General features: G+C 38.7%; 1 protein-coding gene across 9 annotated transcripts in view; it reads right to left on the minus strand.

Annotated features, from left to right (window-relative positions):
• The window catches only part of Rhp (GTP-Rho-binding protein rhophilin), a 227,250-nt gene that overhangs the window by 22,140 nt on the left and 180,919 nt on the right, over nucleotides 1-24,191 (minus strand). For 6 of the 9 annotated variants that reach the window (XM_070283104.1, XM_070283062.1, XM_070283016.1 and 3 more), the window contains 4 exons: nucleotides 18,181-18,440; nucleotides 17,984-18,119; nucleotides 17,629-17,936; nucleotides 17,412-17,564 (listed from right to left, as the gene is read on the minus strand). In XM_070283104.1, the coding sequence (XP_070139205.1) occupies nucleotides 17,412-17,564; nucleotides 17,629-17,936; nucleotides 17,984-18,119; nucleotides 18,181-18,440 (857 nt within the window). Of the gene's footprint in view, nucleotides 1-17,198; nucleotides 17,349-17,411; nucleotides 17,565-17,628; nucleotides 17,937-17,983; nucleotides 18,120-18,180; nucleotides 18,441-24,191 lie in introns of those variants that run through there. The other 3 variants (XM_070283088.1, XM_043211151.2, XM_070283172.1) reach the window with 2 other exon arrangements.

Raw genomic sequence — 24,191 nt, forward strand, 5'->3', positions numbered from 1 at the left:
TATCTGAAGTAATTGACACGATTTGGCCCAGAGCTATTCCGTATTTGTCTAATACAGAAAGAATCTCTTTTGCAAGCTTTTTGGCTGTACTTGACCCAGCTCCTCTGAGTTCCACCATTCCAAGAACTCCCGATTTTATTTCATCTGAACTAATGAATTGGGCCCTGAAACCAAATATATTCCAATCATTTCACTAGTGCGTTGCACTATCAATTTTTAATGATAGAATCCGATTTTTACATTTGTTATTTATTTCTTGTCGAATTTTTTCAACTACCTGTCGATGAACAGATTTGCACTTTGTTCCATTTAATGAAAAGTTTTTCCCACTTTGTTTTTTTAGACCTTGACATAAGTGATCAATTATGTTACGCATATTGTCTGAATTCAGCACATTAAATGGGACGCTATTCTGGGTGATTAGACCAATTTAGGTCCGGATTAAATGTTGTTTATTAGTTTGAACTTTAATTGGCTGATGTTTTACTATTTTTTTTTGTCTACATGCCACTAGAATCATTTTCTTTTTGTTCAGGTCAGATGTCATGCAATATTAAATGTTTCTTTAAATTAAACGATCTTTTTTTGTTAACATTCGAAAACATGTTTTGCATTTAACGAGCCCGTTGTCACCCTCCTCAAAATATTTGAAAATATTGAACGATTTATTGGTCAGAGACATATTTTTTGCTTTGCTCTGCTCTCGCTTTATATTTTATACGCTATTCGCTCTCTAGAAAAAAGTGACAGCGGTAGCAATAGTAAAACGAAAAACTACGGGAGAAGCGTAGCGTTTCAAACACTGGGTAAAAGTAAGCACCGGAGCCTCCTTGAATATTGCTTTTTTTCTTCCCAAAAATGCATATCAGATATTTTGAGGTGGCTTGCGAGTTCGTCACCGATATTTCACATCGTCGAGAGGTTTTTTTTATTTGATTCATAATTGTTAAATTACCGAAAGCTTTCGTGTAGCAATTAATGTTAAAAATTCAATTTTTACTAAAACACCATTCGGTTTAATTTTGATACGGGTGTTAATTTTTATACTCTTGAAGAGGGTATTATAATTTTGGTCAAAAGTGTACAACGCAGTAAAGGAGACATCTCCGACCCTATAAAGTATATATATTTTGATCAGAATCAACTCCTGAGTTGGAATTGCATGTCCGTCTGTCCGTCTGTCTGTCTGTCTGTTTGTCCGTCTGCCCGTCTGTATGTTTCTACGCAAGCTAGTCTCTTAGTTTTAAAGCTATCGTCTCGAAACTTGGCTCACAACCTTCTTTCCTTTGCACGCAGCACGCAAAGGTCGGAACGACCGGGATTTGCCGACTATATCGTATAGCTGCCATAGCTGCCTTTTTTTTTATGTATTCCCCAATATTAAATTATGGTCTTCCGCAATGACATAAGAAAAGAAAATAAAATTTATTTTTGCTCTTAAATTAATTAATTAATATTTAATAAAAATTAATGGAATCTTGGAATCTTTTTATTGTTTTTGAAGTGTTCCAAAATTAAAAATAAGTATAATGTTAATCTAAATCCTTTGCAATCCCATTTGAATTGAAAATAATTCCGTTACCTTTGAGAAATTTTAATAAATACATTTAGGAAATAATATTAGAGAATACCCGCTATGGAATACAAGACTCTCTTTATAAACATGGTTCTTAATATTACTTTTATATAGCCTTATATATTATTATTTCATATTAATTCGACTCATTATGCCGACTAATAGAAATATAAATTCTAAGATAATCTTTTTTCGTTTAAAGATTTCTGAATATAACATATCTACTAAATACATTTAATTACATACTCAATTTAAATTTCTATTAAATTAATTTAAATGCAACCTAATAAACATGAATACATTTTATAACGTTTAAAAATCTATTATTCTAGCTAATCTATTATCTGTGGAAGTCATACAGTATGAAGATGGCAAGTGAAATTAAATTGCCGATTGGTGCGACCACCAATAATTATTTAGCGGAACTGGTGATCATGGAAGGGTGGGCAACGGCTGTGGCAAAGCATTCGCCCAGCTTAACGTCATCTGCTGCAACTCCACCAGCGCAGTGACAATGGCCCTAATTACTTTAAATGTCGAAAAAAATGCAAGAATCCTTTTTGTCCCACTTCCCGCTATTTCCTTTATTACGTACTTAAGATCTTGCAACACCTTCGTTCATATAAAGAAAAAATACAAATTCATTCCTACCAGCCAGAAGCATAACGTATGACTCCAAGATTTTTTTTTGAAATTTTTAACTCTTAAATTTATATGCAAGTATTCTTATATTTTTATTTTTATAAATTTATTCTTGTGATTATGATGACAGCATATTCCACATAGTAGGTTAGAAGTAAACTGAAATTCTAAAATTATTAGCTAACCAAATTATATTTAGGAAACCCCGAAATGGTGTTATCCCATAGCACGGATAATTTGTCTCATACGAGTGATACACGAAAACATTGTTTTATTTGCTCCAAAATAATAGTTTACCAAGCGCAATTATTAACTACATCTTGTGGACATATCTTTCACCGTGCGTGTTACAATTCCAAAGTAGGAAAGTCAAAAAGGTGTCCCTTCTGTAAACAGGAACTTAGCCAATCTAATTCAGCGTCTGTTGAAACCCTTAATTCAGATCGAATATATACTTTAAGCACCCTCATGGCTTAATCATCTCAATCCCTACAAAATCGACTCCAAACAAAACGTATGGCTGCCGTATATCAGTCAGAGATTCGTAATTTGGTCTTGAACAATATGGCTCAGACCATCACCAATCAACCGCAAGAACCCGGCAATACGGCTGAAACAGCCGTACCTTCAACTTTTGCCGAAGCAATAAAAGCAGCCATGATAGAACAAACTAAGATGATAACTTCTAGCTTAACCGATCAGACTAACAAGATAATCCAAGCACTCTCAGGTTGCCTTCGTGATAGTAGTTTAGCTGTTTCAACCAATGAATCTCCATCTAGTAGACCAACGGTGGCACAATCGGGTTTGCCATTACAGAATCCACTGGGAACAAGATCAAAACCTTTCATAGGATTACCAACTCTGTTGTCTTATCCAAATCATTATGAAGTACAACTTGACCGGGTAAGCCAAATAATGGAAAATTGGAAACGCTGATTCACTGGAAGGTCTTCTATGTCAATTGAAGATTTTATCCATCCTGTAGAGGCTCTGACGATCCAAACTTTAGAAGGGGAATTTAATTTAAAAGGAGGTTCTGGCGATATCACAAAAGTGTCACAGTACTTAACTGGCCAGGTCTGTGTCAGGCCCTTCGTAGACAATTTAACGACGATATGACCGATAGGAATATTAAGTCGGAAACAGAACACCGTCAGCAATGTCATAATGAACTGATTAACGACTTCTATGGTGTCATAGCGGCCGACAAACTTTCAACCCCACAACCTGAAGCTTCCCTAGTGAAGGAGGTGGAGTGGAGGTTTTATTTTTCTTGTTTTTTTAAACGTTGCTTTTATTTCTTAAATCTTCTCTTTGCGAGACTAACAAGAGGTGTATCAAATCTTATATTTTTAACTTAACTAACAGTCATATTGACTGATACAGAGTTAGACGGCCCTAAAAATCAATACGCTAGAAACCCGAGTCAATCCCCGAGCGAGAAAATTTGGGTGCGAAGACAGTTTTTCTTTGTATGAATCTTTTTGCTTCTGGATTTCGTCTTTCACTGCGAGGATGCCCAGATCCCGGTGGATGTTTTCGTTGCGAACATACCAAGGTGCCCCAGTGATAGTTCTCGAGATTTTTGATTGTGCGCGCTGTATGATGTCTATGTTGCTGCTGCTCGCGTTCCCCCACAACTGGGAGCCATACGTCCAGATTGGCTTTAGGACTGAATAGTAGAGTCAGGGCCGTAGCTAGCATGGGGCAGGTGGGGCGGTGCCCTAGGGCCCCCGAAGGGAAGGGGCCCCGCCGGGGCAAAAGACTTCCGTATAGGGGACCCCAAATTTACTTGTTGCCCCATGTCCTCCGAGGCTCTAGCTACGGCCCTGAGTAGAGTAGTAACTTGTAGTCCAGGCACATTGGCGATCGTGAGTTTATGATCCAGTGGAGGCTGCTGGTTTTCAGTTTTAGGTGAATCGTCTTGCATTCGATGTGCTTACGCCAGATAAGTCGTCTATCAAGGTGGACGCCAAGGTACGTTACTTCGTTAGCTTGAGGGATCTGCATACCGTTTAGTGAAAGCGGAGGGCATGATACAATTATACAAGATATGTAGTCTCGTCGGCAAAAGCTGTCCCTCTATAATCATAACAACGAGTGCGAGTGAAAGGGTCTCAGCAAAGTAGTGTGAGCGAGACGACAATGAATTTGTGCATTAACCCTAACACGATGAAAGGGGTTTAAAGTTGCCAGTTATAAAATAAAAGTTTGATTTGCGATTTAATTTAATTTTTTTTTGTTTTTCTTTATGTACAAATAATCTTTTCCTTAAGTTTTTAATTCTAAAATATATTCTAATTTTAAAATAATAATATTTTAAATTTAAATTAATATTAACATTTTTAACGGCTAATAGTATATATTTTCTTGTATAATATATTCTATATATAATATATATATGAATTCTATATATAATATATTATTCTATATATATTCTATATATAATATAACAGCTATATAAAATATATATTCTAGTTCTTAAATTATTTTATTGAATTCAACAACTTGAAAAAAGTTGCACAAGGGTTGATGAAAGAAAATATTCGTCCGAAGACTACCTTTCACGTCGAAAAACGAACACGCACTGTCGAAAGCTTTTGCCGACGAGACTACCTTGTATAATTGTATCATGGCGGAGGGCATATTTGTCTATTAAGAGTAAACGTTATATGTTTACACTTTTGTTCGTTTATTTTAATGCGCCAGTCGGACAGCCACCTTTCCACTATTGTGAGATGATTAGCCAGTTGGGTTGTTGCCTGCGTTGGGCATCTGGAGCGACTAAGGATAGCGGTATCGTCGGCAAACGTTGAGGTTGTTAGTTGTGCGCTCGTAGGAATATCCGCAGTATACAGAACATATAGACACGGGCCGAGAGCGCTTCCTTGCGGAACTCCAGCTTCGATGGTGTAGTCGCCCGAAGTAGCTGCGTTGCATCTCACTGAGAATACCCAATTGTAGAGGTATGATTCCAGTAGCTTGTGGGTGTATGTTGGCAAATACGTTTTAATTTTGTGCATGAGTCCGATGAGCCAAACTCGGTCGAAAGCTTGAGATACGTCGAGGAAAATAGCGCTGCAGTATTCTCGCTGTTCGAATGCTGCGCGTGTTTCGGATGTTAATCTGTTCAATTGTTCGATGGTTCCATAGTTTTCGGAAGCCAAATTGGTGTGCCGGGATAATATTGCAAGCTTCCAGATGTGGTATTATGCGAGTTAACAAGCATTTTTCAAACAATTTAGACAAACAAGATAGAAGGCTTATTGGTCTGTATGATGACGGAATTGTGTGGTCTTTTCCAGGCTTCGGTATCATTATAATGATGGATTTCTTCCACTTTTTTGGGAAATAGCCAAGATTAATGACTCCATTAAATAGTTTGCAGACGACCTCTATAGCGCATTTTGAAACTTCGATCAGCATCTTTGGGGTCAATAGGTCACCACCGGGAGCCTTTTTTGGTTTTAGCCCTCTTATGACTTTTTCGATTTCGTTCGGCCGGAATGAAGGTGCGGCTGGCTGAGGGGAGGACTCTGGCTGATAACTGGCAGGAGGAATGAATTTGAGGCTGGGTTTGGCTGGAAGACACTTTGGAGATGTGTGGCGAATTTTTCAGCTCGGTCTTCGTCGCTGCGAGCCCAGCATCCCGAAGAGTTTCTTATCGGGGTGGTCGTTTCAATTGGGGCGCTAAGATTTGGGTGGGCCCCCCACAGGGGAACTTTGTGCTTGTTGGCGAGAGGTTCTGGATGTACCTCAGCTGTGCATTTTCTTCCTGTTGGTGAAGAGCCTGGTCGAGTAATCGGGTTGCTTCCTTAAGGCGTTGTTTTGAAGCTGGTGATCTGCTGTTTTGCCAATCACGACGCGTGCGCCTCTTTTCTCGCACGAGCTGTTCGATTTGCTGATTAGATTTAAAGTGTTGGTTTCGGTCTTCTTCTTTCCTATGAGGAGTAGAGATTTTAGCAGCTGCAACGAGTACTTCTTCCAGGGCGCTCGTAGCGTAGTCGATATCCGATTCCATGTTAAATTCCGGGGCGAGTTCTATGTGGGCACTCACGTACTTTTTGTATTTTAGCCAGTTCGTTTTTGGCGTCGTCAGGCTGAAGGGGTGTTCGGTTATTTCTGGGCTTTGAAGAAGCGTTAGAAGCACAGGCGAGTGATCTGATGATAAATCCGAGACTGCTTTGGCACTTATTCGATTGCGAGGTATGTTTTTTGTCACTGCAAAATCAATAACGTCTGGGAGCTTTCGTGAGTCTGTTGGCCAGTATGTGGGACTTCCAGGGGAAACGTAGTCCAGTTTATTTTTCACATTTATAATTGCATTGTACAATTGTCTTCCTATGGGAGTCACTAGACGTGATCCCCAGTGCGTATGTTTGGCGTTGTAGTCTCCTGCGGCTATAAATCGATCCCCAAGTGAATTGGAGAAGTCCATAAATTGTCCTTCCGAGATTGAGAAACGAGGAGGGCAGTAAACGGCAGCGATTGAAAGGATTCTGTTGCTTGACTGAATTTGTATCGATGTGGCCTGCAAGAAGTTTGTTGCAAACCTTTTGTGAAAATGGTGTTTATTGCGTTCCCTGATTAGAACTCCAGTTCCGCCGTGGGCTTTCCCATCTGGATGATCTGTGCGGTAGATTGTGTAGCCTCTTATATGAAAGTTGTATTTGCTTGTAAGATGCGTTTCCACCAGTAGCATAACGTCAATATGGTTTTCGGTGAAGAATTGTGACAATTCTAGTTTATGCCGTGAAACACCATTGGCGTTCCAAATTGATATTCGTAGCGCCTGCATAGATTATTTAGACTACGTTGTGCTACGATCAGCTGTATCACCGTGTTCTGGTTTTGAACAAGCGTTTGCATGGTCGTTTTCATGAATGATATAAGCTCCATCATACTTTGGTGGAGGGTAAGCATCATAGTTTCCATTTTGCTGTGTGGCTGTTCTGGGGCCTGTGGAGCGCTTTGAGAGTTAGGCTGAATTGGAATTTCCCTTCCAGATCGTAGAGCATCGGCATAGGAGAAGCCGTTGGTGGTGTTTAGTGGACCGAATGAGGATCTCGCAGCTTTGGCGAAGAAGACGTCTGGCGTAGTTTTTGACGCAATGTACGCATTCTGTGGATTTTGGTTGCGCGTTGCGGTCGCTTGACGCATGCGACTCTTTAACTCCTTATACACCATAAATCCTCTTTAGTTTGCCGTATGGCTGCCTCCGCAGTTTCCACATTTCTTCACGGTACTTTCCTTGTTTGTAGTGCAGCAAGCGGACTAGTGGGCGTCCCCGCAGACTACACAGACAGCCCGAAGTGTGCAGTAAGACCTTGTGTGTCCATACTCTTGACAGTTAGTGCATTGCACTGGACAGTTGCGTTTATGTGGTTCTTCAACAGTGATTTTCCGATGCAAAAGATATTGCAGGTTGTAGTGGACTTCGTTCTTCTTCAGCGACCTGCTTTCTGGCTCGAGCTCGACCTTGAAGAGGGGTTTTGGCTTTTTATCTTTATTTAGTATTTTAATAACATTCTTGGCGGTGAAGCCCTTTTCTATAAGGGCGGTTTTTATTTCCGCGGCGGTAACATCGGGTTCTATTCCCTTTACTACCACTTGTAGGCCCTTACTGCTTTTCAGCTGGTACGTGCAATAGTTTTTCTGTACAGTGTCCAGATATTTGGACACGATTGGGAAGTGCTCCTCAGTCTTGGTTTGTACCTTTGTTTCATGGATGTTCCCTTTGATAAGCGGAACAACATGAAAGTTGTCACCGTTCCCGATAAACGACGCAATTTTGTTGACCGCACTCGAGCTTTTTTCCCTAATATAGATTGGAGGGGCTTGGGTTTTTTTTGCGGTGTCTTGGGCTGGTTGGTTTTCCTCAACCTCCGCCAGGCAAATCTGTTAGTAGTGGATGTGTCTGGTTCTTTATCGATATTCAGGACACGGTTAATTTTGTTTTTATTGGCTGCCGGATTACTCTGCGGGCTAAGCTTGCGCTAAATTTGGATGTAGCCCTCCATTTCAGTCTGTGTGGCCGGGGCCGCTTTGGCACTTTCCGAAGTTGTTGTTTTTGTACTCGCTGTAGTCGTTGACGTCGCGGTACTTTGAGTTGCAGAGGTTTTCGCTGTTGTTGCAGAAATTGTAGCGCTGCTAGTTGTTGGTGCGAAATTTGTTTCCGATATTGAAGGGAGGGGTTTACACTGCAAACTGCATGACGCGGGAGTCGGAGTGAGCAGAGCGGGTGAGCAAGACTGTGCCCTTTGGGTTTCAGCGGTCAGAAAGCCGGGTTGCTTATAATCGCTGAATTTTCCACTTCCACATCGCGGGTTGAAAAGTAAGAGTAGAAGCCGTTTCTTTGGTTCACTGAACTTCTACGCTCGTTCTTTTGATCGGTGCTCAATGAGCTCATTGCGTGGCTCTTATTTTTTTTGAACAATGAACTAGTTTTGGTTTAGCACATCACATCTGTTATAAAAAGCTTGTCTATTGCTTTTAATACATTGTGGTTCAGCGTTTATTCGCTTATATTGGGTTGCCCCAGTTTTTTTTTTGATTAGCTGTTTTATAGCTTCATCAGATGAGGTTTTAGGTCAGGATGAATATGAGATTTCTGCGCTGAATTTCTCCTGCTGGAACTGTGCCGCTTAAAGTCGCAGATATCAAGAATGTATGGCCGATCAAAAAATATTTTGCTATGGTTGTGGGAAGGCAGATACGTACAAAACTACCTGTCGGACTTGTAACCCAAACGCTCAAAAAATCTACCAAGGGCGTGGAACACAGAAAAATGCACGCAAACAGTTAATCAGGATAGCGACCTCACGTCCGTAGGCTCACTACCGCAACCTAAAGGTATGCCATTCCCTAAAATTAAGCTAGACGTTTAGAGAAAATAGTCTACTGGTCGTCGAGAAGCTTTTAAAAAAAAATTTAAATTAGAAAAGAAATTAATCCTTTCAACCATATTAGATAATCCTCTTGACTTACGTCCTTACGCTCAAGTTATGCGTTATGGAAAGTCTGTAGTTGGGTTATTGGACACTGGTGCTTCTATAAGTCGCATAGGTTGTAGACTTGCAAACAATCTACTTCAGGAAAACCTTGTTTAAATACAAATTAATGACCTCCAAAATCAAAACCGCTGACGAAAAAAGTCAAACTATAGTCGACAAATTTTCCACCGACATTACCTTCAGAGGAGAAAGAAAAACCCTGTCTTTTTATTTTGTTCCTACTTTCGTCGAATACTTATATCTGGGAATTGGCCATTGGACCGCCTTTGAATTAGTCCCAATGCATCTGTTAACCAAAAATCTTAATCTAGCCTCTATCAGGGACTCCAGTATGAGAGAATTTTCTAAGGATCAACAGAATTCATTCCAGAATGTTATCAAATCTTTCCCGTCATTTTCAAAACAGGGACTAGGACGTACATTGTCAATTTCACAATCGATCGATTTGGGAGAAGCTAAACCGATTAAGCAGCGACATTATGCCGTGTTGCCTGCAATTGAAAAACTTATATATGACGATCTCGATCGAATGCTCGAATTAGGAGTTATACAAGAATCTAACTCTTTGTCATCTCCGGTAGTGTTAGTGATGAAACCAGGACAAATAAGACTCTGCGTAGATAGTAGGAAGGTGAATTCCATCACATTAAAGGATGCATATCCAATGCCGATAATCTATGGTATCTTAAGTAGATTGCCAAAAGCCGAATTCATTACCAGCCTCGATTTAAAAGTTGCCTTTTGGCAAATATCTCTAGACCCGAAACCTCGCAAAAAAACCCGGACGTCCGTTGTATGAATTTGTGGTCATGCCATTTGGCCTCACTAATGCGCCGCAGTCCACGTCGCGACTTATGGATAAAAGAGTTCGAGCCTATTTACGTAATGAGGTTTTTATATATTTAGAATATATAGAACGACATCTTGAAGTCTTATACCGACTACCGAGTCGCTTCCAACCTGGCTCGTGCGAATCTTACAATTAATGTCGAAAAAAGTAAATTCTTTCGAAAAGAGGTAAAGTATTTAGAACACGTGATTGGTAATGGTATTATTAGTACCGATCCTGATAAGATAGCTGCAGTCAGAGATTACACTACACCCCGTCCGGTTAAGCAGGTTCGAAGATTTCTTAGTATGACCGGATTGTATCATACGTTCATTAAGGATTATTCCGCTATTACTTCCCCTTTGACAGGCACCTTGAAAACCAATCGAAAGCTTGAGTGGACAAGTGAAGCCCAGGGTGTCTTAATGCAAGTGAAGATGGCGAAGATGGCGCAGAGGGCCAATCGCTTTCATATCAAATAAGCTAAATCGTTGCCAACGTCAATACACCGTTACCGAGCTAGCCGTTACCTATACCGTTACCTATAGAGCTTATGTCGAAGGACAGGAATTCGTAAAAGTCACAGATCATGCCTCCTTAAAATGGCTTACGACCCAGGCAGATCTAGGCTCGCGTCTCGCTCGTTCTCTTAAGCTTCAAGGATTTCAATTCAAGATACATCATCGAAAAGATACTCACAATGTAGTTCCAAACGCTCTCTCGCGACCCTTTACCGAAGACTTGTCAACCCTTGCTTTTTATAGCCTAATAGTTGACGTCAATTCCTCCGAATTCGATTCAACCGAATAAATTTCGCTTAGGAGTAAAATCCGACTTAATAACTCTTCCCTACCGGATCTCAAAATCCAAGGTAAACATATGTACCGACGCTCCAAACATGAAGAGGATACCAAAATTTTCGATGACCAATGCTGGAAACTTTGGATCCCACGCTCACTCGTACCGAACTGCTCATGGAGACGACGGGCCCACGTTTGTTTACATGCCCACGGGGGTATAAACAAAACCATAGAAAGGCTCCGACGATATTATTTCTGGCCTAACATGGTTAACGACGTAAAAACCTTTGTCAATACTTGTGATATTTATAAGGCCACGAAACACCCTAATCGATCGTTTAAACCTCCTTTGGGAAACACTGGAATACCCCAGCGTTTCTTTCAGAAAATGTTTGTTGATTTTTTAGGACTCTATCCACGCAGTAAATCGGGATATGTAGTTATATTTGTGGTGATCGACCATCTTACCAAGTTTCCTTTTTTGAAACCAGTCCGCAAGTTCACCGCCGACTCGATTTTGCGATATTTGGAAGAAGATCTTTTTCATTATTTTGGGGTTCCAGAAAACTTTTAATTGCTTGTTAAACAAATATAATATCAGACATACATCTACGGCATTCTATTCGTCACAGTCAAATGCGTCGGAAAGAGTGAAAAGATCAGTTCTTTCAGCCATAAAGGCTTACATAGACCCAAATCAGAGTAACTGGTACGAAAACCTTAGTAGCATCAACTGCGCTCTACGATCTGGAGTTCACCTGGCCATAAATACGAGCCCGTAAAAGCTAACGTTCGGCCAACATATGGTCACAAAGCCGAAACTTTTCAACTACTACGAGACTTAGGTATGCTAGAAGATCGAAGTGTATAGGGTATGCAAGGGTATAAATACTCCCAAGCTTCTATCTTCAAAAATACAAAAGTTGGTATTTCTTTCAAATACCATTTCCGATTGTTCAGTTATATGGCAGCTATAGAATATAGTCGGCCGATCCTAATGAAGTTTGATAGGTAGGATCAACTGACCAAAAATAGAATCTGTTTCAGCTTTCTATCTTCAAAAACACCAAAATTATACCATTTCCGATCAATCAGTGTTGAGAAATAGTTCGTCTTTATTTTGCATTTAAATAGTATTACATTTGCTTCTTTACTTGTTAATTAATTTCTTATTATCGTACCTATTTTTGCGCACATCATTGTCTTGTTTACCATTTGGGAGCTTTAAGCTCACACGCATAGCTGAAATTGCAGTGCAATGCGTTAGTATTAGAACATCACGCGATCGTTATTCAGTTCTTTTTCTGCACGTTTTGCAAGCCGGCCGCATTCTCTTGCTGACATTAACCGCAACCGCTCGCTGATAGCAACCCCGCTTAAAACCATTGTAAACCCGCTAAATAGTGAAAATAAATGCATAAAACTATAATAAAAACCATAATACAGTCCACTATTCATAAACATAACGAATTTTGGTCCTTCGAGCCGGATACCCGCGTTTATTTGTGCATTTATTTTTGTGAACATTTGAGACAAATTTACCGCTTTTTCGTCATGAAAGCGATAATGCATAGAATGATTCAACAACGTGGTGCCTGCAAGGGGCAAATAACGCGCACCCTCAACAGTGCTGTGGAGTTTTCACAAAGATGTGAGAATGTGGAAACATTGCAATTCAAGCTGGAGCGTTTGGCCGCCACTTTCAACCACTTTATGGAGCTCTCAGATGATTTAATGGAATTTCACTTGGAGGAGGCATATGAAGACCCTGGATTGGACATACCCGAATACGAAGACAAGTTCTACGCCGCGCATGCTATTTTTAGTAACGCCATCAAGGACATGGGAGGTCAAGATCATGGACAGGACCAGTCGAACATTGTACTTTCAAGTACAGTGGAACGCCTATTTGAGGGACAAAACAACCTTTTGGAGAAAATTCATACTTCATCGGGAACTGTTGATTTAAGGTTTGAGAAAATTCGGATTCCCACATTTTCTGGTAAATATGAGGACTGGAGCCAGTTTAGTGATCTGTTCTTAAGCTCAGTAAATAGTAACGAAAAGCTCTCCAAGTGCCAAAAGTTTCATTATCTCAAATCATATCTGGAGGGAGAAGCACTGTCCCTAATTAAACATATTGCCGTCTGTAATGATAATTACCAAGACGCATGGGAAAAATTAGAAAATCGTTATAATAAAAGGTCGCTTATCGCTCGATCGTTTGTTCAGAATTTTTTATCGTTGCCAACCGCTAACAATTCGAATATTGCAGAATTACGCAAGGTAATTGACTCGGCCGACGAATGCATTCGAGGCTTACATGCGCTGAACTGTGACAGCCGCGATGTATGGCTCATTCATATTTTGCTGTCAAAGTTAGGTTCAGAAATTAAACAAGCTTGGGCCAACTGCAGTATATCGGCCACTGAAGACATCACCATAGATGATCTGTTCGCCTTTCTTTTCGCTCATTGTGATACTTTGGAGTCTTGTCAGGATTTACCCGCAATGCAACCCTCAAGACCACCCCAGAGTAGACGCCGCCAAGCCGCCTTTCATGCCAGTGGATCAACTCAGTCGTCTCGCGAATGTATATAGTGCCAAGGACAGCATTCTATATATTCATGCAATGAATTCAAGGCACTGGATGTAGTAAGCCGCCGCACCTTCGCCAAGGATACAAAATTATGCTTCAACTGCTTGACTCGATCGCATCAAGTCAGGGATTGTAATTCATCGAACACTTGCCGTCAGTGCAACGCTAAGCATCACACGTTAGTACACCCGATTGAAGCAAGATTTAGAGGCATTCTGGTGTCGGACGAACATACACAGTACCAACGCATAGTTTGGAGGAAGGATAAAAACGCTACGCTGGATCATTATCGACTGTTGACAGTAACATATGGATTAGCTTCATCGCCGTTTATTGCAGTTCGAGTTCTTAAACAGCTCTCGAATGAGTATGCCGAATTGTATCCCACCGCTGCTGTCGTGCTCAACAGAGACGCGTACGTTGATGATATTTCTACTGGATGCGACAACATCAAGGATCTCATTGCACTCAAAGATGAATTGATTCTGGTTCTTAGCGAAGCTCAATTCAAATTGCGAAAGTGGAGCTCAAACTGTTACGCCCTTTTAAAGTTGTTGCCAAAAAAGATTTGTGAATATCCACCAGAGGATTTAAAGGAAGACCGCTCATTTCGATTTGTTAAAGTCCTGGGATTGTGTTGGGAACCAAAACCGGACTATATTTTCTTCAAATTAGAAACCCCCGCATTTACAACTGCTCTTACTAAACGCATATTGCTTTCAGAACTAGCCAAGATCTACGACCCGCTGGGTTTGCTTTCGCCAACTGTTGTTTTTCTAAAGATCCTATTTTAAGATAGTTGGCTAAGTTCTGTCGATTGGAATGAAGTACTACCGCAGCAATTATGTACACGATGGCAACAGTTTGTATCGGAAATGCATTTATTGGAAACTTGTCGAGTTCCTCGCTACATATCTGCACCACATCAAGCTGATGCATCATCTCAAGCGTATGCTGCCGTCATCTATAGCCGCGTCGAAGTCAACAATGGATATGCTGTCAAACTGATTATGGCTAAAACTCGCGTAGCCCCTATTAAGCCTATCTCTTTTCCGCGACTAGAGTTAAACGCAGCTCATTTACTCTCTAAACTGATTTATCTGGTCAAGCAGTCATTAACTGTTCCTATTTCCAGAATCAATTGTTGGTCAGACTCTGAAATAGTCCTGCATTGGCTATCTTCTCCGCCTAGGACTTGGAACACCTATGTTTGCAACCGCACTGCTGAAATTCTAGAGGTTTGCCCACGCAGCTGCTGGCAACATATTCGAAGTGGTGATAATCCCGCAGACTGCGCATCGCGAGGAGTACTGCCAAAGTACTGATAGTCAGCTACTGCCTTCGCTTCGTTCATCGTCTTCGTGAGAGGAATCGACTTTCACCATTCCTATCGGCGTGGGAGCTACAATATGCACGAGCTAAGATCTTTACGCACGCTCAAGAGGAGTTCTTCAACGTGGAGTACAAGCAGTTAACTACCGGACAGCCATTGTCGAAGAAATCGAAGTTGATTCGCTACACACCCTTTTTAGACGAGCAGAGAGTAATGCATGTTGGTGGTCGCATCGATAATTCTATAGCTACTTATGACGCAAAGCATCCCATTCTCCTTCCTAAGGAATCTCCAATAGCTGGTCTGCTAGTTCGCTATCAACATGCTGCATTGTTACACGCTGGAGTCGAATACACGTTTCATAGTCTACGCCAAAGGTATTGGATTCTAGGAGCTCGGAACCTCGTCCGCAAAACTGTATTCAATTACAGAACTTGCTTTCTGCAGCGAAGACACACGAGTTCTCAACTTATGGCTGATTTACCGGAGTTTCGAGTTCAACCCGCCCGTTGTTTCCTGCACACTGGATTGGATTATGCTGGACCTGTGTCAATCAAAACATCGACAGGCCGGACACCAAGATTTGGCAAAGCTTAGTTTGCGATCTTTGTCTGCCTATCTACAAAAGCGATTCACATAGAATTGGTCAGCGATTTAACGACATCCGCCTTTATAGCCGCTTTCAAACGCTTTTGGTCTCGACGTGGACCTATATCGGATTTATACTCGGACAATGGAACGACTTTCCATGGAGCCAAAAGAGATTTAGCTGAAATGCAACGAATGGTAATAGCTCAAAGTCAAGATGAAGAAATTTCAAGCTTCATGGCCAGCCACGAGATTAATTGGCATTTCATTCCGCCATCTGCTCCCCATTTCGGAGGCATTTGGGAGACTGGTGTGAGATCCATAAAGCTGCACTTAAAACGAGTCATTGGCAGCAGTGCCTTGACATTCGAGGAGTATTCGACCCTGTTAATTCAGATTGAAGGGCTTCGGAACTCTCGCCCTTTAGGCGCACCTAGCGATCACAGTCTTAACCCGCTAACTCCTTCTCATTTTCTAACAGGTCAGCCTCTCACTTCGGTACCAGAACCATCTTTCCTGGATGTAAACATCAACAGACTGCAGCGCTGGAGACAACTACAGGCCAAGGTTCAAGGTTTCTGGAAACGTTGGAATCTCGAGTATCTCAGCACGCTTCAACCTCGCACGAAATGGCATCAAGATGCTCCAAATGTTGCCGTGGACACACTGGATGCTAGGACGAGTCACCGAAGTTCATCCTGGCCAGGATCAGAGGAATCTACAAGCGCCCTATTACGAAAATTGCTGTGCTTCCTTTGAACTGAACCGTCGTTCAGGGGGGCCGGTATGTTGAGAAATAGTTCGTCTTTATTTTGCATTTAAATAGTATTACATTTGCTTCTTTACTTGTTAATTAATTTCTTATTATCGTACCTATTTTTGCGCACATCATTGTCTTGTTTACCATTTGGGAGCTTTAAGCTCACACGCATAGCCGAAATTGCAGTGCAATGCGTTAGTATTAGAACATCACGCGATCGTTTTTCAGTTCTTTTTCTGCACTTTTTGCAAGCCGGCCGCATTCTCTTGTTGACATTAACCGCAACCGCTCGCTGATAGCAACCCCGCTTAAAACCATTGTAAACCCGCTAAATAGTGAAAATAAATGCATAAAACTATAATAAAAACCATAATACAGTCCACTATTCATACACAATCAATTATATGGCAGCTATAAGATATAGTCGGTCAAGAAAAGAAGGGTGTGTGCAAAGTTTCAAGACGATAGCTTTAAAACTGAGAGACTAGTTTGCGTAGAAACAGACAGACGGACCGACTGACATGCTCATATCAACTCAGGAGGTGATCCTGATCAAGAATATGTATACTTTATAGGGTCGGAGATGTCTCCTTCACTACGTTGCACACTTTTGGACAAAATTATAATACCCTCTGCAAGGGTATAAAAACCAAGTTTTTGATTAACATTTACAATACATAATTTTCATTTCAAATTTACTCCATAAAGTAATTGCTGGCTGAAAAGAAACTAAAAAAGTTGTATTTTCTGCCTGTCCGGATTTCGTTGTCCGCTACTGAATATACTTTATAGGGTCGGAGATGTCTTCTTCACTGCGTTGCACACTTTTAACCAAAATTATAATACCCTTTGCAAAGCTAGAACCAAGAAAGGACGTCCATACTAAAAGTTTTAAGTAGATAGCTTTAAGACTGAGACCCTCGTTTGTGTAGAAACAAACGAATAGACGAACAGACAGGCAAACATTCTTATAAGAAGGGTATACAAAGAATGACAATTTTAATCACAAACTTGAGTTTGTATATGCAAATATTTATTCAAAAGGCACATCAAAAAAGATGCCGTTGCGCATGGTTTGACCCAAAATCTAACATGTCTTACAGTCTCCGAGATGTCGGCATTGATACGGATAGATGAATGGGCAGACAAACATAAAATATGTCCTTGTAAATAACATGTACTGGTATGAGTAAAATTAAGAGTTCCTTAGGAATTACAATTTATAATTAATTACCTTTTTATAATTAAGTTTTTATAGTTAAAGTTACCTGTAAATAATTTCGATCCATTGGTGTTATTACTTTAAGATCAAGGGTAGAACCACACGACTGTATAAGCAACAAAACCTGCTGATTTGAGTACCATTTGACATCTTTTCCGGCAATTTCAACCAGAAAGTCTCCCTCTTTGATGCCGCCAAGCTTTAGTTACAGTTAAAAAAAATAAAAATTTTTCCTGCATAAAGTTACCTAGTTTTATACTTACATCAGCAAGTGAATTTATTTTTACGTTTGAAATAATGACAGGTGAGTCCCCACGGACATGGAAACCAAAATTTTCCAAATGTTTACTTGAATCATCTTCTTCCTCGTCATCTTCCAAAGGTAATGATAGATCAAAGGTACTATTATGATATGTAGAGGAACCCTTTTGTAGACGTATATATCGTGGTGCTGTCCAGTGGCGACGTGCAGAAAAAATTGCAATTGGTCCTAGTTGCTTAAAAGGGTCCTCTACTTTATGCGAAGTGAAGTCCGGTCCCGTTAAAGATAACGTAAATTTTGAAGATGCTACTGAAAACTGTTTTAGATTAAAAATGTTTATCTATGATTTACGTTACCTTCTATAGCTTGTTCCGAAACATCATAGCACTCGTCGTCTAATGTATTTGGTTCCTCAAGAAATTTTAATTTTTCGAATTCTTCCCTCATCTTATAAAAAGCATCTTGAATAACTTGAGTAAGCGATTTTTTATTCTTTAAAGTAAGTAAGTGTAAGTGTTACTGTATTCTGAATTAAATAAACTTTAGAGTTCACCTTTAAATAGCGACACATCCGCTGAAGACGTTGCGCTTCGTCGTAACTTGCCCAAGCTTCTTTAAAATGCATGTGTTTCAGAGAAATAACAGAAGCGGTGCTCTCTTCTATTTTCTTGCTTGTGCCCATATCGACCTGTGTCTCAAAATTCCCTTTGATTGGATCTCTCAATGATGTATTGTGCCTTATTCGGGCGGATAAGGATATGTTATATTCATGCGACGTATCAATACTGCAAGCTTTATAATAATGAGCAAACGCTAGAAAAAATAAATTCACATATATATGATAAGCATTTATTCAATATTTCATTATTTTGTTAATAGCCAAGGGTTAACACAAAATGTATTTTCCAATTAAAGACTTTTGTTTTTATAGAGTTTACTTCCTAATTCAAATAAGTCAAACTTGGACCTGGTGTTAGGTTTTCCAAAAAATTTAGAAACTTAAATTGATAAAAAACAAGAAAGGAAAGCTAACTTCGGGTGGAGCCGAAGTTGATAAAACCGGATATATATCGCAAACATCGGATATAGTTGGACGATCCTTATGAGAATATCATAATAAAACCAATTAATTACAACAAAATATCTAAAAAAAAGTCCCAAGCTTCTATCTTCAAAAAACCAAAGTTGGTATTTCTACCAAAAACCGTTTCCGATCGATCAGTTATATGGCAGCTATAGGATATAGTCGGCCGATCCTTATGAAATTTGGCATGTCGTAATATTTTGTCAAAAATAGCTTTCATGTTAAATTTGAACTCTCTAACTCTGAACACCAAAGTTATACCATTTCCGATCAATCAGTTATATGGCAGCTATAGGATATAGTCGGCCGATAGTTGGTATTTCTACCTCAAACCATTTCCGATTGTTCAGTTATATGGCAGATATAGGATATAGTCGGCCGATCCTTCTGAAATTTGGTAGGTTGGATCAACTGATCAAAAATAGAATCTGTACTAAGTTTCAGCTTTCTGTATTCAAAAACACGAAAGTTGGGTAATTTCCGATCGTTCAGCTATGTAGCAGTTATAGGTTTATTTATAGTTACAGTTAGTTATAGTTTATTTATTAAGCTAAAGTATGGATATATCGCCTTAGTTGGTCGCATGCCGACTCTTTCTCGGCCGCTCGACTTCAACGGGCCTATTTTAAGAGAGCTTTAGCTTCGCAATCACTATGTCGGGCCGCCCTCTCCACTATCGAGAGCTTTAGCTTCGCGTATGTCTAGTCGAGCCGCACTCTCTGTCCATATTTTTTAGTCACTGCTTAGCACCATAAACTAGATGATCACAATGGTTGATCCCAGTTTCATCTGCCTGCAGCATAAAAAAAATATAACGTACTATATAACGTATTGAATTCGTCTTTCATTTCCCGGCATTGAAAACTCTCAATGACCAAACAGATATAGTAGGCCGATTCTTATAAAATTTGACGTGTCGAATAATTTTGCCAAAAATAGCTCTCATATAAACTCTCTCATATTTAATTCTCTAACTCTAAAACAGTGCACAGTGGTTCGGCTTGTATGGAGCCGCGGTCATAATTACTTATAGTTGTTTTATTGCTACAAAATTTTGACCAAAATTCTATAAAAATATTATAAACATATACACACAAAATTTTTCATATAGAACGTCTATATCATATAGCTATCATAGGAACGACCAGTTAGAAATAAGAATTTAGTATGGATAACTTTTTCATTTTTCCAGATATGTTGCGTAAACTCAGATTATGACTTCGGTGTGGTTTTATACATACTTACCAAATTTTATACAAATCTGACAACTATTGCATATAGCAGCCATAGAAACAGTCAGTTAGAATTAATCATTTAGTATTGATAACTTTTTCTTTTATGTTGAAATTGTATACTTTTCAAACTCTGCTCATCATTCATTTTATCAAAAAAATAATAAATTAAACAATACAAGATTATTATAAACATATTTATTTCACAGCTATGAACCAGTCGACATAATAAGAATCGCCTTTGAAAATGAAAACAAAAATTTAAAATAAAGCGAAAAAATTATTATAACTAATTGAAAAAAATTAATATAAAGTGTAGACAATTACAAAAGACGAACACAAAGACGCATTAGATACACAAAAGACGAAAAAAGGGCTACGCTGGTATAATTTGGCCTTGAAAAAAATAAGAAGTCATGTTAGTATATTAACGATTGTTAGTTAGTATACAAAGAAATATGTTTCACAAAACATTTATTTCACAAAATACACAAAATACTCCGATGCGCTGCAGAAATGAACACGTGTTCTTGCTTTTAACGGTTTTTCTAGAATATACCATTAGGTTGCCAGCGAGAACCGGTTTGCAAACTTGAATCAACGCAATTATACGGCTTACATAAACAGCTTGTCTTTAAAACATCGCAGTTTTAAAGCTATCGACTTGAAACTTTGCACATAAAATTTTTTCTTTTGCACGCGGTATATAAGTCGGAACGACCGGGATCGGCCGATCGGGTATAGCTGCCTTATAACTGATTGAGTGGAAATGGTATAACTTTGGTGTTTTAAGAGCAGTGGGGGCAAAACGCACACGTGTTTAAAATTTTCGATTTTTTGAAAATAAAAAAGGTATAAAACTTCTTAAAAGTTCAAATCTCTAATTGCATGATTTTATTTTTGTTCTTCTTTACCCACATATTTTACTAAGAAAGATTTTTCTTTCTTACGTAAACTTAAATTTGGATTTAAGGAACAGATTAAAAAAATATTATTAAATTATTTTATATAATGTAGGGATCTAATCAATGTGCCTGAAGTAGAACACCAACACGTTGCTTTCATTAGTTTTTTTATACTTCTTTTATAATTCTTAAGTCGGAACGACCGGGATCGGCCGATCGGGTATAGCTGCCTTATAACTGATTGAGTGGAAATGGTATAACTTTGGTGTTTTAAGAGCAGTGGGGGCAAAACGCACACGTGTTTAAAATTTTCGATTTTTTGAAAATAAAAAAGGTATAAAACTTCTTAAAAGTTCAAATCTCTAATTGCATGATTTTATTTTTGTTCTTCTTTACCCACATATTTTACTAAGAAAGATTTTTCTTTCTTACGTAAACTTAAATTTGGATTTAAGGAACAGATTAAAAAAATATTATTAAATTATTTTATATAATGTAGGGATCTAATCAATGTGCCTGAAGTAGAACACCAACACGTTGCTTTCATTAGTTTTTTTATACTTCTTTTATAATTCTTTTAGACTATAATTCGATCGACTAATTCCGCTCTCAACACGCGATCCGCATAAACCCTCATAACTCGCTGAAAGAGCAATGAGAGCACAAGAGAGAGAGAGAGCCAGAACCGAAAACAAGCAGCAACACCGTAAGTTTACAGCTTATATATACATACAATAAGTAGCAATCCTGCTACATTCTAAGATCCTTTGATCTTGTGATATTTTACAATTGATTTATACATCTATTTGATTAGAACCTATTAGTTACTTAATTACAAAAATTTACATAATATAATAATAATGTTCTGACTACTCAAAAGACTTTGATATCGAATACGTGACAATTGCAAACCTTCAACATCTTTAATTAAATACCTATCATTTTTAAAAACTTAGATTTCTTGCAAATCCAACCACACAATAAAAATTTTTAACCACGATATAATCACCTACCTTGTATTTTGAACTCTCTTCCTTTTTTTTTCATCTTTTCTTTTTCTTTCATTGTCTTTTTGTTTTTTCTTCATTGTCTTTGTTTGAGACTCTGTTCCTTTTTTCCTTATTTTGTCTAAATTCCTAACATTATCGGTATTATCTAATTCTTCTAACTTTTGTCTTAATTCATCTACAACCTCTCCTTTTTGGGCAATTCCAAATAAAATTTTGCTCGGAATTTGCGCAATGCTTCTCTGCTTTGTATTGTTTAACGAAAACTCAACATCTTCAATGACTGTATCCCAATGCAATCCCTTTTCTGAGTCTGCCAATTTCGCTATCATCGGCTCGATTAATTCTTTCCACCTGCTCATTAGCTTGAGGTTACCCTGTTGCTATTTTTACATGCTTAACATTATAATCTTCGAGAAATTTCTTAAAATCCTCAGATGTAAAACAACTGCCCCTATCCAAGACGATACAAGTCTACTATACGATCTAAAATAACCTTTCAATGATAACTTCAATAACTATAATAACTTCATTTGTGTTTGTTGTTTTTGTTGCATATAACCAAAGATTATAAAGTACATAGATGGGACATCAGGGCCCAAAACGGTCAACTTTTTGCGTCGAGCTTGTTGGTGAGGGGGGAACGCACATATGTACATACGATTCTATTTTTAGAACTCTTTCCATGTATCCGTCAACAAAAATGTGAACCTATGTGTGTATGTGTGACTGCTCGCACGACGGAGTAAAAATGTTTTGGCTTCCAAATTTCAATTTCAATTTCTCGTTTCTGTTTTCGATGCGCCGATGTGGTAGTTGGTAGAACAAATAGTATTTTTGATCGCCGCAGATCGAGACAGGATGGTAGCGTAATGCATAGAGTAGTTACTCTATGTGTAATTTTTCTGTGTTAAAATCCTCGTAAGGACTTTGAACTTTTTCTTTCTTTTATAATAATTATTTTTTTTTTATTTTTCTTTAATTGTAATATTTATACCCTTGCAGAGGGTATTATAATTTTGTCCAAAAGTGTGCAACGCAGTGAAGGAGACATCTCCGACCCTATAAAGTATATATATTCTTGATCAGGATCACCTCCTGAGTTGATATGAGCATGTCCGTCTGTCCGTCTGTCTGTCCGTTTCTACGCGAACTAGTTTCTCAGTTTTAAAGCTATCGTCTTGAAACTTTGCACACACCCTTCTTTCCTTTGCACGCAGTATATAAGTCGGAACGGCCAGGATCAGCCGACTATATCCTATAGCTGCCATATAACTGATTAATCGGAAATGGTATAACTTTGGTGTTTTTAGAGTTAGAGAGTTCAAATTTGACATGAGTGCTATTTTTGGCAAAACATTACGACATACGAAATTTCATAAGGATCGGCCGACTATATCCTATAGCTGCCATATAACTGAACGATCGGAAATGACCCAACTTTCGTGTTTTTGAAGATAGAAAGCTGGAATTTAATACAGATTCTATTTTTGGTCAGTTGATCCAACCTACCAAATTTCATAAGGATCGGCCGACTATATCCTATAGCTGCCATATAACTGAAGGATCGGAATTGACCCAACTTTTGTGTTTTTGAAGATAGAAAGCTGGAACTTGGTAGAGATTCTAGTTTTGGTTTGGTCAGTTTACCTAACCTACCCAATTTCATTAGGATCGGCCAACTATATCCGATGTTTGCGATATATATCCGGTTTTAACTGCAAGGGTATATCAACTTCGGCTCCGACCGAAGTTAGCTTTCCTTTCTTGTTTTCATTAAAATCGCTCAGCAACCGTTTATTTATTAATACTTGGGCCAACGACCCTTATTTCTAATTGCTCTATTTATTCGATCTGATATAAATTATACCAAATTGTGTATTACTCATTTTGGAATAGCTTTCTGTTCTTGCCCCCCCAATCCTCATTTAACTTAAAAGTCCTTACTAGCTGACCAAAAGTCAAAAGAGAGTCTCAACACTCAAGAAAGGAAAGCTAACTTTGGGCAGAGCCGAAGTTGATATACCCTTTCAACTTAAATCGGATTTATATCACAAACATCGATATAATTGTGCGATCCTTATCAGAATTACATAATTCAACCAATTTATTAGAACCCAAAATCTAAGAACATTCTCAAGCTTATATCTTAAAAAAAAAAATAAGAAACCGGATATATATCGCAAACATTGGATATAATTGGCCAATCCTTATGAGAATATCATATTAAAACCAATTAATTACAATAAAATATCTAAAAAAAAGTCCCAAGCTTCTATCTTAAAAAATACCATAGTTGGTATTTCTACCAAATACCATTTCCGAGTTATATGTCA

Source organism: Drosophila bipectinata, chromosome XL (assembly GCF_030179905.1).
Source record: "Drosophila bipectinata strain 14024-0381.07 chromosome XL, DbipHiC1v2, whole genome shotgun sequence".
Taxonomy (NCBI): domain Eukaryota; kingdom Metazoa; phylum Arthropoda; class Insecta; order Diptera; family Drosophilidae; genus Drosophila; species Drosophila bipectinata.